This window comes from Lonchura striata, chromosome 12 (genome assembly GCF_046129695.1).
Source record: "Lonchura striata isolate bLonStr1 chromosome 12, bLonStr1.mat, whole genome shotgun sequence".
NCBI lineage: Eukaryota > Metazoa > Chordata > Aves > Passeriformes > Estrildidae > Lonchura > Lonchura striata.
The window spans coordinates 709,483-726,112 of record NC_134614.1 but is presented as its reverse complement, the minus strand read 5'-3'; the positions used below and the strand labels follow the sequence as shown (position 1 = coordinate 726,112).

At 41.1% G+C, this 16,630-nt stretch overlaps 1 protein-coding gene across 1 annotated transcript in view; it reads right to left on the bottom strand.

Moving 5' to 3' along the window:
- Positions 1 to 7,945: 7,945 nt before the first annotated feature.
- FGD3 (FYVE, RhoGEF and PH domain containing 3) overlaps positions 7,946 to 16,630 on the bottom strand; it is a 102,762-nt gene continuing 94,077 nt past the window's right edge. Inside the window, 2 exon segments of the mRNA XM_021539532.3 lie at positions 7,946 to 9,347; positions 15,067 to 15,207. Of these exon segments, the coding sequence (XP_021395207.2) occupies positions 9,123 to 9,347; positions 15,067 to 15,207 (366 nt within the window). The 3' untranslated portion in view covers positions 7,946 to 9,122.

Here is a 16,630-nt window from a genome sequence, read left to right as displayed (position 1 = left end):
TGGTGACTCGATGTCCTGGCTTGTAAGATAAGCATGTATTCTATTGCCATCTGTTGGAGGTTGGGCAGTTTTCTTATCCCTTCCAAGAACAGTGCCTCCCTCCAGGGAGATATCTTCTGTTAATAAGCCATGGAATGACTCACTGCATGACTGGTAAGGTTACATCATCCCATTGTGAGATGCTCCACCTAGAGGGAGGAGGCAAGCACCCCTACCTGCATAAAATCAGCACTTTTTGGGACATCAGGGCAGCCTCGTTGCTGGATTCCAGAGGAGCAGCTTCTTCTCTGCTGGATCCCCAGAGGAAGACCAGGCCCATCTACTCCATCACCAGACCTTCAGAGAAAACTACACCCTTCTAAAGATTTCACCCTTCAGCAGCATTTCATCTGCCACTCCAGGAGGAGCAGCCACCATTTCACTGGACTACTACCAACACCCTGACTCCTCAGGGTGTCAGGTTTCTCACTCTATCAGTAGTTTTGATTGTACTAATTACATTTTTTTTATTATTTTTTTTCCTTAGTAAAGAACTGTTATTCCCCTTCCCATATCTTTGCCTGAGAGCCTTTTAATTTTGAAATTGTGGTAATTCGGAGGGAGGGGGTTTACCTTTTCCATTTCACAGGAGGCTCTTGCCTTCCTTCACAGACTCCTGTCTTTTCAAACCAAGACACTCCACCACCTTCCTGGGCAGCCCTTTCCAATGCCAAACCACTCTTTATGTGAAGAATCTTTTCCTCATGTTAGGCCTAGACTTCCCCTGGTGCAGCATAAGGCTGTGTCCTCTTATCCTCCTGATTGCCTGGGAGAAGAGCCCAGCCCCCACCTGGCTAAACCCTCCTGCCAGGGAGTTGTAGAGAGTGATGAATCTGCCTTAAGCGTCCTCTTATCCAGGATGAACAACCCCAGCTCTCTCAACTGCTCCTCACAGGACTTGTGTTCCAGACACCTCACCAGCCTTGTTGCCCTTTTCTGGACACACTCCAGTCCCTCCATGTCCTTCCTAAATTTGGGGCCCAGAACTGGACACAGCACTCAAGGCAGAGAGTGGAACAAGATGGGCTTTAAGGTTGCTGCCAATCCAAACCATTCTGTGATTCTATGATAGACATGGGAATAAAGTATGGCTTTTCTCAGCAGGGAGGAGTGATGCTCCCCAGTGTGGAAGAAACCAACCTGGTCCTGTACCAGGGAATACTGCATGCAGGGACCTGGAGAGTCCTTTCTGCCAAGGACACGCTGTATGCCCATGCCCAGCTCCATTTTGGCTCTTCCAGTGACTCTGCTGGGCTATCAGTGGCACAGAGCTCTGCCATGCTTGTGTGCTCGTGTAAAGATGGTTCACAGCTGATAACATGTGACCTGCTTGCCTGCTGCAAACTCCAGTGTGTTTTCCTTTTTTCTGGTAGGTGTTAGAGAGGTGGTGGATTCAGCTTGGGGCCACAGCTCAGGAACTATTTTCTTGTATTACCATTAAGTGCAGTCCAGTGCCACAGTATAGAAAAACACAGCAGCACACAGTTACATATATCCATATAATACATATAATACATATTTTCAGCCTCCAATATTTCATCAGAGCCTGAAAATGCTAAACTAATTTGAGGAGGGAACATTTTTGTTCCTTCTTTTATAGAAATTAATAAATACAGTGTGACAGGCAAAGTGGCATCAATACATATTCTGTTTTGTAGCTTGGAAAAACAAACACTCTGAGAACATTCGTTTGTGTCTTCAATCCAAGATAAAATGTTGCTGTGAACACTCACAAAAGCTATCTCCACCAGCACTGGGGTAATCAGCACAATTCCAGTTACAAATTTACTAATTTCCGTGTCCGAATATCTACTTTTTACAAATGTCAGGATATTCATTCTGTATCTGGTCATTCTCTACCAGATAGGAGCTCTATATTTTATAAACCTCAAGTAAACAAAGAAACAGAATGGTCAAGGGACCTTAAAGTCCATCCAGTTCCACCCCCTGCAATGGCCAAGGACACCTTCCATTGTCCCAGGCTGCTCCAAGACCCATCCAGCCTGGCCTTGGACACTCCCTGGAATGGGGCAGCCACAGCTTCTTGGGCAGCCTGTGCCAGGGCCTCACTACCATTCTAGTAAAGAATTTATTCTGAATATCCAGTCTAACACTGCCCTCCTTCAGCTTACAGTTGTTTCCCTTGTCCTATCACTCTATGCCCTTGTGAATATCAAATAATTTTCCTTCATTTCAGAGAAACACCACTCACTTGGTGGAACCTGCTCAGAACCTGTCCTGAACCATGGCACTGTGGTAAGGTTTGTGTGGTGAAGCTGGCACACATGATCAAATCCTGGCGATCTGATCTGTGTAGCTCAGAAGATTGAGCTCATGTGACACCAGCAACTTTAGACGCTTGCAAAAGATGCTTATTAGATTTGCTTTTATCCCTTCAAAACAGCAACAGGAAGCAATCTCTAAGGAGCATAGTAAAGCATTAGTGTGTTGTTCCTGAGTGACAATTTCATTACAGACTTACAGAAATGCATTATTATCCTAAACCTAGTGCATACTTCAGAAATCAGGGAAGAACTGCTAACATGCCACAAATTTGACACAAAATTGATCTCTCAGGCAAAAAAAAAATTAACAGCTATTGGAATAATACTGTAGGGTTAGGTTTTTCTCTGTGCTAGGAGAAATGGTGGGAAATTCACTGTAGAGAGAGAGCATTAACTATTTACAAGCAAAGACCAATGAAAAGCTGCTGGGTCTTGTCTCCAAATGTGGAGCAGACATCCTGCTCAAGTTTCCTGTGCATCTAGGGACAGCAAAACCTGTGCTGTAAATCACTGATTATCTCAGTCTTGGCAGGAAGCAGAAATGCTTAAAGATCAAACAAAGCTATATGGTCAGATCGTCAGCTAATTTAACAGAGAACGGAAATGAAATCCATCAATTTGTATGAGCCGAGGATGTGCCCAGTGTCCATTCTAGTAAATAAAGATTTATTTTATTTTATGGTAGATGCTTAGTGCTTTTCACAGTTCTGCATTTCCTCTGTACAGTTTTAAATGGATTGTTGCAATTTTATTAAGTGATTTTTATTTTAACCTTTTGCACTTTTCAATTCACATAATGGAATTTGTTACAGTCTCTAAATGGTGCATTTACATATAATTGCACACATGCTTTGTAACACTGTCAGTTTGCTCATTTAGCAAAGGGCAGTGATTGAAGGACATGCATGTACATGTCCAGCATCAAAATATGAGCTGATATTGGTTAATATTTCTTCTTCCAGATTGCTTAAGGGACTGAACAAGGGAAATACTGCCCACCAGCAAAGCCCTGTCATATCACTATTGTTTAAGACAGTCAAAATGGCACAAGATGCTGAAAAGGGAAAATATTCAAGTATTCTTTGTCCCAGATATAAATAGTCTGGGACAGAAATGTGAGAGAAAAAAATTCCCTGCCCCAGCATCTGCCCTTGACCCACATCATGTCCTGTGTGGTCAAAGAAAGGAGACTCAAGGAGGGGAAACAAATGTGATCAGAGCTACTCAGCAAGGAGCAAAGAAACAGGCTCTTTACCTACAGAAAGAGACACCTGGGAAGACCCAGGAGAGTTCTGTGCAACCTCAGGGTCCTGAGGAAGGTTACAGGGGAGTTGTTCAGTGCTGCTTCCCAGGCCAGACCTGGAAGGTGCCAGCACTACGGCTTCAAAAAGAGGAAGAAACTTTCTAGCCAAGATGGGGTTTAGGTACAGAATTCTTTGACACAAGATATTGTGGATATTAAAAAAAAAAAAAAAATACAGTGAAAAATATCATCAGCTAAGTTCTAGGTAAAAAATTCTCTAAGGGGTTATTAAAGGCCAGGTACCATTGCTAGCTTGAAATATCTTTGAGCATTAGGCAGCTGGCAGTCACACATCCATACATGCTTCTTCACGTCTGCTTTGGCCATGGCTGGAAACAGGCTCCTCACCTGGCTATGCTGTTCTCTGGGCAGGTACATGTGGAGTTGCGTTATTTGTATGTTTTATTATCCCTGTATTATGTATTGGTTTATTCCTTTGTACCCCCGTGTGCAACTTGGTTTATCCCCAGTTTTCCTGCCTTGTCCTCCCTTCCCGCCTTTCCAGTATCTATCCATCACCCTGAAAGAGGCATTTTACCCCCCCCGGGTGCCTTGTCTATCACTCGGTGCCCCTTCCCATCCATCCAGAAGCTTCCACTCAGGGCACCGGGTGATTGGCGAGGACCTGGGGCTCCCCGCATATCTTTCCCCCATTGGACCCCATCATATCCCCCCATCCCGGAGCCACCCCCTATCCCTATCCCTATCCCCATTGGTCGTTGGATACCCCTCCCTTACAGTTTATAAGCCAGTGCAAGCACCTTGTGCTTGTTCCTGTTGGCTGGCACTGTTCTAGGATATTTGGCCCCGTTGGGCTACAATAAACTTGGACTTAGCCCCCAGCAGGATTCGCTCTTCATTTACCACCGCGAGGCTTGCTAGCGCTGCCCGGAACCCACAAAGGCACTCTCCAAACCCCAGCTGGGAGCGGCGGAGGGTGCCTCCATCGCCCACTCTCGCCCCAGAGAAGAGCTAGCCGGGGCGGAGAGAAAAGGGATTTGGGGCGGGAGCGCGGCAGGTACAGGTTCTCACCTCGCAAATCCACAAGCTTCATCTCCACATCACTGTTGGAGAAGGGAGACGGACATACACACAATCTCAGTGTGCTCCAGCACAGTGATTACTTTGTTCCATCTCTGAAGATGTTTATAATGGACATAAAAACATATCCCTCATTTTCACTACTCTACTGTTTTTTATGTTCATGGAATGTTTATGGAAACATCTTGTTTGATGTTTCCAGCATCAAACAAGAAACTCACAGCTTTGTCATCTTTCTCTCTCAGGCAGCTGTGAACATCTGTCAGTGACAAGGAATTCCATGAAAACAGAAAAAAGATCTGGGATTAACATTCCCTCCCCTGCATCACCTTTAGAAGCAGTTTTACATACATGCATATGATTGTGCTCACCTCGTGGGGACTCATGGGGTTTAGGTTGAAGAAATAAATTAATTCTGCCTGTGAGGGCGGTGAGGCCCAAGCACAGGATGCCCAGAGAAGCTGTGGCTGCCCCATCCCTAGAGTGTCCAAGGCCAGGTTGGACACTGGGGCTTTGAGTACCCTGGAATAGTAGAAGGTAACTCTGCCCATGGTAGGAGGTGGAACAAAATGATCTTAAAGTCCCTTCCAATCCAAACAATACTGTGATTCTGTGATTTAGCAAAGACTCTTATTTTATCACAATCAGGCATTGATATGGTGGCAATAGTTCTCCTAAACCCTCAGTCAATGAACCCTGTGTAACCCATCATACCCAACACAGAGGCTGGAGAATGAGTAAACCGAATGAGCACACTGAAATCTAGCCCTTTTATAAGAGATTAAGGTGGATAATAAAAAGTATATCTGAATGGATCAGTCCCGTTTGCCTCTGTGAAAACCTGGCCCAGATTCCCTGGTGCTGCTGGTCTGCAGCAGACACAGCAGGTAAGGACCATCCATTTCAGAGTTTTCCTGTTTCTCAGTAGATTTGTCCATGCTGACTTTGCCCCTGATGGACCCTGGACACAATACCCCTGATATCCATGAGCAATCTGGATATTAATGAGCTACAGATATTAAAAGGTCACACATCATTTAACAAAAACACAACTTCCTTCTTCATCATCTTGAGCTGAGACATTGATTTCAAATAAAACTTCTTAATTGACTGGTTTGATTTCCTGTAGTCTTGGAGGTGACAGTGTCTTGTCCAAGCTCAAAGATGAAAGAGGCAGACCTCAGGTATTGCCTGTACAGTACCAAAGGCTCAAATGTAGGTGGAGATGACGTAGGTGGATCAACTGGATCCAGATAATTTGTGGAACGCTGTGTCTCTCCGAGTTGTAGCTCAATGTTGGTCCTCATCCTGATCACCTCACTTTCACACTACCTGCAGAATAAGCCACCTACCAACATGCATCCCACATCTAGAAAGGAAATAAATAATTGGAGACAGGCCCCGTCTGTTTGCTCTGTCACTGCCTTTTCTCCTTGCCAGTTCTTTGTATTTTTGCCTTTGCCAGTTCTTCTTTCTGAGGGCATAACACCACATTTTATTAGGAAAATTAATAAATAAACACTCAGAATTAAAAATGTGTGGGAATGAAATTAAATATAGCTATTTGATTTGCTAATGAAATCTTCCTGAACCAAATCCAGGGTTGTTCAAAGCCTTAATCTGTGATTGTCAATTTACAGGAAAAAATACAGAAAAAAATGACAGACATCAGTTTAATTCAGGCAAGAGATGATGGGCATCTTGAAGAGAGACAGCAGCTCTTGGAGAAGCAAAGGTTTATCCAGCTGTTGACAGCAAGAACCAAGCAAGCTCTCTCAAGATTTGTGAGGTTCAGCTCCCAAACACAGCAGAACTTTGGCATCCTGCAGTGCCTGAGAGCCCAGGGCACCGCAGTTTGCTTTAATTCTGCCCCAGCCATGCTCATAGTAGGAATGTTGTTTCTATAAGGCAGGTAGGGTCTGGTGCCTTGACCTGACAGACAGAGACAGACCTGGTGTGTTTCACTTCATGGTTGCAAGCAGCAAAGTGGAAAAGACTTGTTGGTAGAGCTCCACAGGCCACATCCCTCATGCACAGAGAAGGCTCTTGGCTTATTGTGAGATTTTGGCATCTTTTGTGAAATGTGCTTATGTCAGGACACCACAACTATGCGTATTGTACTTTTAATCCCTACTTTATCAAAATTCAGTCCCCTGGTTGAACTTAACTGCTGCGGCAACATCTAAATTTTTTCTCTGGGCTTATCATGGCTGGCATATATAATTCAGCTCTATACAGAGCTAGAAAGGGGCTATTAGTGGCTTAAATCTTATTTATGCACTAATATGAAGGCATATGTAGTATCTATGGGATGCTTAATCCCTGTGCTAACCCTCTGCAGAGAAGCAGGCTGAGTTCACAAGAACAGCTTTTATGACAGAGGAAAGTCTAAAGCTTACAGCTTTTATGACAAATAGCATCAGCAACACCATTTTCTTCAGCTTTGGGAGTTGCCACTTCCTTCCAAAGGAGAGGAGATGAAGAAGGAGAATGAAACAAAGGTCCTAACCCTCCAGATCCTGCTGTAAATTTAGGACAAGCCTTCGGAAATGTATGGTGATTTCTCAGATCATGTGATTGTGATTTCACAGTAGCACTGTATTCTGGGACCTTGTACTGATCAATCAATGCTGACTAAGAGAGACTCTCCTACAACAGCATTCTGTAGCCTGGGGCTGTTCTCTGAGGGTACTTTGCTCTTGCATTACTGCATGTTGGTTTGTTAATGTGTCCACTAAGCACATTTCCCTTGATTTGCTTAAAATCATAGAATGAGAGAATGTTAACACATTGTAAACAAACAAACAAAAACCCCACCTCCAAACCAGAAATGTTACTAAATGAGTAAATTTTCAAGGTAAGCACTCTACATCATTACATTTTCAAGGAAGCTTAGGAGAAGAAATAATACACACTGTAAGTAATTTCTTTTCATGGTAAAAGCAACTCTTAAAGAAATCTTTTCTGTGTAGACTGTTGGGAGAGGGTGGGTGGAAAAAGAAAGAAAATTTTCCAGTAGATAATAAGATACATGGCATCTAATTTTTTTATCATCATGGACTTCAGATAGATTATTTATTCACCAATGTAAAAAATAAACCAAACCCCAAACAAGGATAAGTCCTTTTCTGTAGGTCCAAAAAATACTCACTGATGCATATCACTAATTTTCAACAATCCTAAAAGACTCTGTATGGAGCATTTCTTCCTCTCTATCAATATCAGAAAATGTAGAAGGCTGAAGAGGAAACAAAAGTTAAACCAAACCATTTAAAAATACAGTACTGTGACAGATTTTATTTCATTTTGATTGATACTACATGCTTACTATGACTAGGAACAGACATGCCTTTTTTTTGTTTGTTTGTTTTAGACTTTTATAAGTTTTTTTTAACCTATATTAAATGTTGACCTAAACTTTGCTGCGCCTTCGAAATCTGGCTCAGGAGTTAACTGCAGGAATTTTTATTTAAATAGATAAGCACTTATGTTTGAAAATAAGACAAAAACAGGTGAACAGGAAAATTAAATTACAAATTCAGTTCATACAAATATCTCTTACACTATGTACTAAATCCTGTTAATTAGCTGAGGTTTTTAAAAAATTCTTAAAATACTTATGAAACATTATTTACAAATTATATAAATAAAATCTAGGCCACTTAAATTAACCAATACAACAAAAAACTCACCTTTTTGTATGGTGTGTACTAAAAATGTTCTTGTTTATTGATCATAACCCAGTTTGCAGTTAAAATGTTTGTTCACTTACATCAAAATGGGTTCCAATAGAAGGAAGAAAGGTATTGGTTCCAGAAGATAGCAGTCAATATAATAAATGCTTAAAATCAATGAGACTTCTTAATGTTCTGTTCTCCACCATCTGCAGTTATTTTTAGAAGTCCCTTCTACAGTATTTGTCATTTGAACAGGTCATCTCAAAACAGCAGAGACATGGTTTTAACAAAAGGAAAATACTCAGTACATTGCTCACACAGCACAAAGACCTAGCCAGGAGGGCGAGGCAGAGAATGGAATGTCAGTGGCCAGCACAAGCCTTTACAACATTTAACTTAAAAGGCAGCATTTATAGAACTAATCACAGACTATACACAACCTGCACTCAACAGCAATCAAAAGGACTGGAAAATATGCATTTAGGAAAACAAGATGGATGATTTTCCATTACCTTTGTTAAAATTAATGCTTTGCTCCTTGTCTTTTGTTTTAAACCAGCATTGACACCACCAACAACTATAACTACTTTTTTCTTTAACATAATATATGGCAGGTAACTACTGTGCTTGAAAACTGTACAATAAAAGGTGAGAAACCACTGAACTTCCTATGCAGACACATGAAAATATAAAGCCATATAGATTCCAAAGTGCCGTGAATACCAAATTCAAGTGATGGTTTATAGCATGTACAAAAGAAACTAAATGAAACTTGCTCTATGGGTTGCTGAGCCCTTCAGCTGTATCCTCAGTCTCCCCTTTGGCAGCTTTGGTGAGAATTTCCATCCATTTTATCTGTAGGTCTTCATCTTCTGCACTGAAATAGAGAGTTTGATGGGACTGGCAAAGCTTAAAAACGTGCTTCACATCAAACTTCTCACCAGAACCTGGTAAACTGACTTCATAGCCAGGCAGAGGGATTGGACGTGGGCTTCGTCCATCCTAAAGGAGAGAAAACAAATGTAAGGATTCAGGACCAAGTGCAGTTGGAGGTGTGGGTGGGGGCACACTGCACGGAGCCAGCAGGCATACACTGCAGGAAGCACACAGACACAGTCCCAGGCTCCTTATTCAGTGCTGCAACAAAGGAAGCAGGGACAAAGCAGAACCGACAGCTCAGCTTAAACCAGCAATAAGCAATGACTTAGTGGTGCTTTATCCTTCACTGATTTCCTTTCACAGTAAATATGGCCAGGGATTTTCATATAATTTCATGTAACTTATGCATGTGTCTTTTACAAAATTCCTCTATATTAGGTACAGGCAATGGAAACCAGCTGAGAAGAGTTTAGTGTTGTCCGTTTTGAACATCATGGGATATTTTGTAGGACTGGTTAAAAGGAAGCAATTAAGCAAAGCTGGACCCTGAGAGACACCAAGGTAACTAAAGGGCAAGGGAAAAGTCTTTGAAAGAAAAGACAATTTTTGATTTTCAGTAATTTATGATGCCTTTGAGAGATGTCAAAAAAGCCAATGCTCAAATTCTTGACCATCCTGTCAAAGCCAGATTGACTCACAGATCTAAGGAGCAATACAGCTCTCTAACAGTCACATCTTGAGCATCAACAAACTCCTCTCCTAAGCTCTCAAGAAAAGACATATTTTAGCAAGGCAAGGTGTGCCATGGCCAAGCAACCTTTTCAACTGCTCCCAGCAAAGTGGTTCTAAAGATGAGTCACCAAACTAAGTCTGAATCACACAGGCATCAAGCATCTCTACAAAGTTGTCATTTTCTATAGCAGCTGCTTGTGTTGCAGCCCAATACCTAAGCTAACGAAGCATCCCACAGAGAAGTGGCAAAGTCGTTCTTTTGTCAGCCCACACCAAATGCAGATGACTTGGTAAATCTGGAAGAGGACCCAAAACTCTGAGAAAAATGGTCAAAAAAGATGCCTACTTTTCTCAGACTTTGTCTAAAGCAATTCAGTATCAAAACTGCTCACATCAATGCAGACACATACATTAACTAAATGGGCAAGAAATACAGTAAAAAACGTATCACAGTTTATTAATACAGTTTATCAATATAGGCTTCTTGATTTAATCATCTATTGCTTGTTACTGTTATGCAAAAATGCCAGAGTCCAACTGTTTCAAGACGAAGCACTGTTCAATGAGATTCAAGGCAGATTTAGGCCAAAGGCTAAAGTTACACTCAGTTGCCATTTGAGTGTAACTAGTCTTAAATGCAGTTTCTATTCCCTGAAACCACAGCCACATCTCTAAAAACAGGAAGGTCTTGCCCATGCAGAAGAACTGGCATGTACAGAGCAGCTCCAGCACATGTGGCACTGCTCAAGCAAGCAACCATGGGACTGATTAACACAAATGCGCAAGAGCACATGCAAACTCAACCATGCCTGCTTCACCGGTCTTGGTTTGGAAGAGTAGACATTTAGACTTGTCAAATGAAAAATAGTAGGTTGCCTATGATAATGACAAATGATGTTACTTGTAGCCACGAAGTGCACTGTAAGAGCAAACTGATGTTTAAATTGTATGTGTTGCACCTACCCAACATGTGCAGACACAGGTAAATTAAGCAGTCTGCCTTTGGTCTTGCATCCTCCCTTAATATGCTGCCCTTGACACTTTGCCTGTACCTGCCTGATCCAAAAGGAAGGGATTTACATTATCTCTGAAAAGCTGTACTACTGAGAGGTAAAAGTGAAGCATTTGGCCTTGAGGAATACCCCACCCCCAGTCCAGACTTCTTTTTGGCACGAGCAGCATCTGTGGATGTCTGTTGCTGCTGAGCCCTCCTACCTGAAACCCAGCAAATCCAGCGGCTATTATGCACCCATGAGGAATTCCAGCCTTATACTGAGCATGTAAGTAGGATTTACAGGCCTTATAAGAGAGATGAAATTCATGTTGTAATTTTAAGAGCCTACAGGATTTGGCTGGTTGGATTGTATTTTAAAAAAATATTCATGCAATATAATATGACTGCATAATACTGGTATTTCATCAAACCAAAATACCCAGTGCTGAAAGAGCTTCACTTTAGGGCTGATTACAATAATTTTCCTCAGACAGTGAGTGAGCGATAGATAAAAATTTAGCGGATGTATAATACTGTCAGCAATCACAAGAATCTGCACCTCATCCTGATGCTCATCAGCATAACACAAATGGGTTATTTATCTAGGTAATTAGAGTAGCATGTATTAATTGTTTTGTTACAGCCATTGCAACACCCAGAGTTTAAGATTTGGGAACAGACAATTCAGTTCCACCACAGAGCAAGTTCTGTTTCAGGCACCCCTGCATACAGACACTCCTCTGGCACTGCACAGCTCTTTGCAATGTATAAGCCCTCTTGGACAACAGTGACCCACCAATGGCATTTTCCCCTCCTACTTCCGAGCGGGCTTAGAAAATCCCTGTTTTTTTCTACCCAAACTCCACTCTTTATCCATTCATGATCTAACCCCAACCTTACATAAGTCATTGAGAGACTCCTGTGATCTTCAGGACCAAAAAAGGACAAGCAGAGTTTAGTGCAGGGCCAGGTAAAGCTTCTACTAAACAGAATCAACAGGCAAGCAAAAAAAAAAAAACAAAACCACATCTCAAAAACTCTGAGCTCAATTTCAATCTCAGCTACTCTCTTATTTTCTAAAGGTAAATCACATTTAGATGATGAATGGAAAATTTCTCTTTAAAAAGCAACATTTTCTCTTGGATCAAGCTTGATCTAATATATAGATAAATATACTAGCTCTAGCTATACTAGTTTTACCCTTCATATTTCTCCAAAATCTATTAGTTTCCAGCTGTTCTGGAAGCCTTTGCATGTCTCAGGTAAGTTCATGTCACAGCTTTGTAAGTAGCTGTGCATTTTACAAAGCCAAGAGGGGCAGAAGGTCCAGGTGGAGCCCTTGAAAATATTGATTTATCTTGAAACTGCTGCTCCTTACACTTGAAGTGGTCTTTGCTTATAAATAAACTCTTATAATTTCACTGAGATAAGCAGGACAAACAGCTGTACAAATTCTCAATCGAGGAAAAATCAAATTGGTATGATTCTCAGACTTAAATAAGCTGGGAATCCTCATGTGTAAAAGTCTTATGCAAGAATTGAACTGTGAACACTCAGGGGACAAATTCATTCTCCTGGAACAAAAGAGCAAAAAGAGCAGTTTTCTTGCTATTTTAAATATGTGAGCCATGTTTCTGCCTGCCTCCCTTCTTTGGCGTAAGGGCCAGGGGTGCAGAGGAAGAAGCTTTTACTGTGTTCAAAGCTCCAGATTCAGCTTGGTTTGTTCCTTCTTCCCAAAAGGCAGCTATTATTTCTGTTCTTCTTAACAATAATCCTCCAACTTTCAAACTTCTAGAAAATAAGTTTGTTTCAAGACCTTTCATACTGTTGTCAGCAATATTATTCCCAAAAGACACATCTCAGGCACTGAAATGCTTCTTTGCTGGTCTAAAGAAGTCTGTGAGATCCATGGAGATGGTTGTGCAAAACAGAACTATGTCTGGGAAAAGAATATTTTAAGCATATGAGTGGCTCCCAACTGATTCCAGACACCAGTAATGAAGCTCTGGAAGAGATTTTCCTCAGAAGTTTAGTGTATCCTTTGTAAACCAGAATTAACAAGAATGTTGGATTAATATCAAGAAATAAGACTTCCTAATTTTTTCTTGCAGTTGGATGCAAATTGAAGTATACAAATGGGAATGGCAGGCCCTTGAAGAAAGGAATAACTTTCATTGTTTATAGTCTCATTCCTGACAATAAATACTGGTTTTGGAATGTAACATAAATAACCGTGTTCTTTTGCTTTCTTGATACTTTATTGGGAGAATTGTCTCACCCCTGAAATAGTTGAGGACACTAATCTCTAAATTTAACTATCATAAAATTGACAATCAGTGCCAAAGGCATCCTTTTCACCTAAAAACATAGGGTCTAACTAATATCAGCAGAGGCTTAAGATCAAATTTGGCAGGACATGGACAAAGTACATAGCAAATGAAGCAGAGAAGTTCTTCCAGTTTCCATCTGTGGTTTTACATGACTATCAGGTGGGGCCTGCAGAATTGAGTTTACACTGAATGCAGGTGCTTTATGTCCATGGATTATTATTTGTGCTGTACTGCAACAATCAGATGGGCAGTAGGAGAAATTCTCAATCATACTGTGTAAGGGGTGTTGCTTCCTCTCAACTTCTCACCCCTGCCACCTCTTAGATGACACACATTGTTTCTGTGTGAGGAAGGTCAAAGAATTTAAACTTCTCTCCCACTATTCCCACTCTCCTTGCCCAAGTATGAGACAATCTAGCTTGGTTTGTGTGGATGCAGGACTTGCGCTGGCCCTTGCATGAGACATAGCTTGCGCATCAGTTGAAAAGTTCCGTGGGTGACGCTGTTCTCTCTGCTTGGCTTTTAAAAGCATTGTTCCTTTCTCCAGACCCTGACTCCAGAGAGAGACAAAGACTGGATTTGTTGCCTTTGTTTTAGTGCCTTGTCTGAGGCTGTTTGCTTTGACTAGGAGGGAAACCAGGCAGCTCACTGTCTGCAGGACAAATTGGAGGCGTACCAACTGTGGGGTTGGAACCACAGATGGAGCCAAGGGGGCTGAAGCTCCAAATTCAAGAGTTCAGCCTCTTTGAGCACTAGGTTTAAAACATTGCACAAACTTACTTAAAGCCAGAGGTGCTCCTGCTGACAAGCTGCAAAATGAACACAACTCTAACAGCAAGGTGTAGTATTTGTTGATCAGCTACAGGGTGAGCTTTACTCTGAAATGCTTTATAAAATCAGAGGGAAAATTTATTTCCTTGATTGTTCCTAGCCACAAACAGATGCTAATAAAAAGAAAATATTTTTATCACTACAACTACAGCAAGGTAATTGCTGCCTGAATTCAGTTCCATTACTACTTCCATCCCACACAGGAGATAAAACAAAGCTCTGTATAAATGTGTCAAATACCAAATGCAAAACTGGATACAGGGAATCTCCTTTCACCATTGTCATTCTTCAGGAAGCATGACAGATATTTCTAGTTTGGATATAGATGTTTTTATCCCTTGATTTTCATCACACACAAATGCTAGTTAGCTTCAACAGTACATTTAGAGACAAAAAACTCTTATAAGTATTTCAATTAAAGATAAACCCCCCCGATGCTATGACAAGGAGCTTTATAATTTTTCAGGCTGAAGAACATCTACATTTCCACTAATTCCTCTATCCCATCAATCCAGAATTAAGTTTAAAAAAAAAACAACTTGAACCAGCGGCTCCAGCAATTGCAATATCCAGCCTCCTTTGCAGTTCTATATATTTAACAGGAAAGTGTTTTCCCTAACAACAGCAAAATACAACCCTTGCCTATATCTGTCTGAAACCTTAAAAAACCTAAAGCATAACTTAATTATCCTTGTTTTGTCCTCTTTTTTTGCTAAAAATATGAATGCAAAAGGAACGAGCTTTAACATTTGCTCACAACTGTATCAGCAGTAAGTACTGATAACAAGGTAACAAGGTAACCTAAAATCTCTGAGGCTTTGTATCATATCCAGAATAGGAAATTTAGTTCTGTTGATGAAACCAAGCCAAATCCTTTGACCCATTTCTCAGCTCAGCATATTTAAACTTACGCTTTTCTTTCTCTGTGTGTTAGCCCTCATGAATGCCATCTTACCTGGCTGCTTCCTTGCAGATACAGAACAAGAGGTTCACTCTTAGGGATGGTCACCCACATTTTGTACCAAGTCTTCCCTTTCTCAAGGAACTGGAGGTAGCTGCTGAAGAGGCTGTTTTCAGCCATAAGGATGCCTTGCTTCTGGATGAAGGGGAAAAAAATAAGACAGAGCTGTTTCCATTTATGTTTAAGTGTGCAAAATACTTAGAATTAAATATAAAATACTCAAGTGGTGCAGAGTCAAATAACACTTGAGGGCAAGTGTTGGGTAGGCCATAACCAAATAAGAAATCAACAATTATTATATACTAATTATAATTAAGAAATTATTATATACTGATAATTATTATATACTAATATTAATTAAGAAATAACATAATTCCATGTAACAGAGGCAGAGGCTGAACTACCATTCCCAGTGGACATGATAAATTTGACTTCCACCTAGTAAATTGAAAATGACAATTAAATTATGCACCTCATTTCTTGCTTAGCAAAGTAGGCTGGGAGATGACTTCAAATTAATGGAAAGGGTTTATTAGCAGAACCTCTTGTGCATGGTGGAGCCAAATCAGAGTGCAAAAAAAAAATTGGAAGAAATTGCTGTGCTCTGATAGAAAGCAAAGAAAATCAAAATTCGTGTTTGCAGTAGGATTTGCACAGAAGCCTTCTGAAGATTTCTGGAAGCTTCTAATAACATTTGTTAAGTGGCAGTCTCTTCAGCTGCTACTAAGCTTGTTAAGAAAGTTTAATGCAAGTAGAAGGGAAAGAAAAAGCCTGACTCTGATCTTTTCTTTCTAGACACTGGCCTTCTTGCATTTTACCTCATTCTTTGAAGATTTAACAAAAAAACTAGCAGCCTGAGTAGAGGAGAGAAAAACAACACTTTTCCTTGGGTTTTTACAGCTTTTTGTTGTTCTGCTTTCTGAAGTAAAGCCATGGGTCCCATTTCAGTGGTTTGCCTCTCAGCTTTTCAGATTAACAGGGCTCTCTCTTCCCTGTGTAGGTGCAGGTTTGAACCTGCAACTTTTCCTACTGAAACAGTGCTGCAAAATTTGTCATGACATATCACAGACTGTATTGGCACCCATAAAGAGCTCATCATCTGTAGTCATAGCTGGAGCATGTGTCACAGAATGGTTGCAGTCAGAGGGGACTGCAAAGACCATCTCATTCCAACCCCCTGCCACAGAGGGCACTATCTGAGATACCATATCTGAAGGTTTTGATAGGGTCAGGTTCCAGATCCAGAACTTCTTCTGCGCTCTGCAGACCTGGCAGCTCAGGCCAAGGGCCACCTGCGGCTTTATCCCAACCTGTTGCTGAGATCTTGGATGTGTTTAGGTACAAAGCTGACAAAGCCCCCAAGCAACAGAGTTGCTACATGGAATTAAAAGTGAAAAAACAGATCCTATTTTTTGAATAGTTACTGTGCACAGCTCAAGATTGGAAATAGACCATAATAAAAAGAAGTCAGAGGGTTTTCCTTCTTTTTTGTAAGTTTGGAAGCTGAAGCTTAGCTGCAAAACCTGTATGCACACCTGTGTGATCAGCATCCTATGAT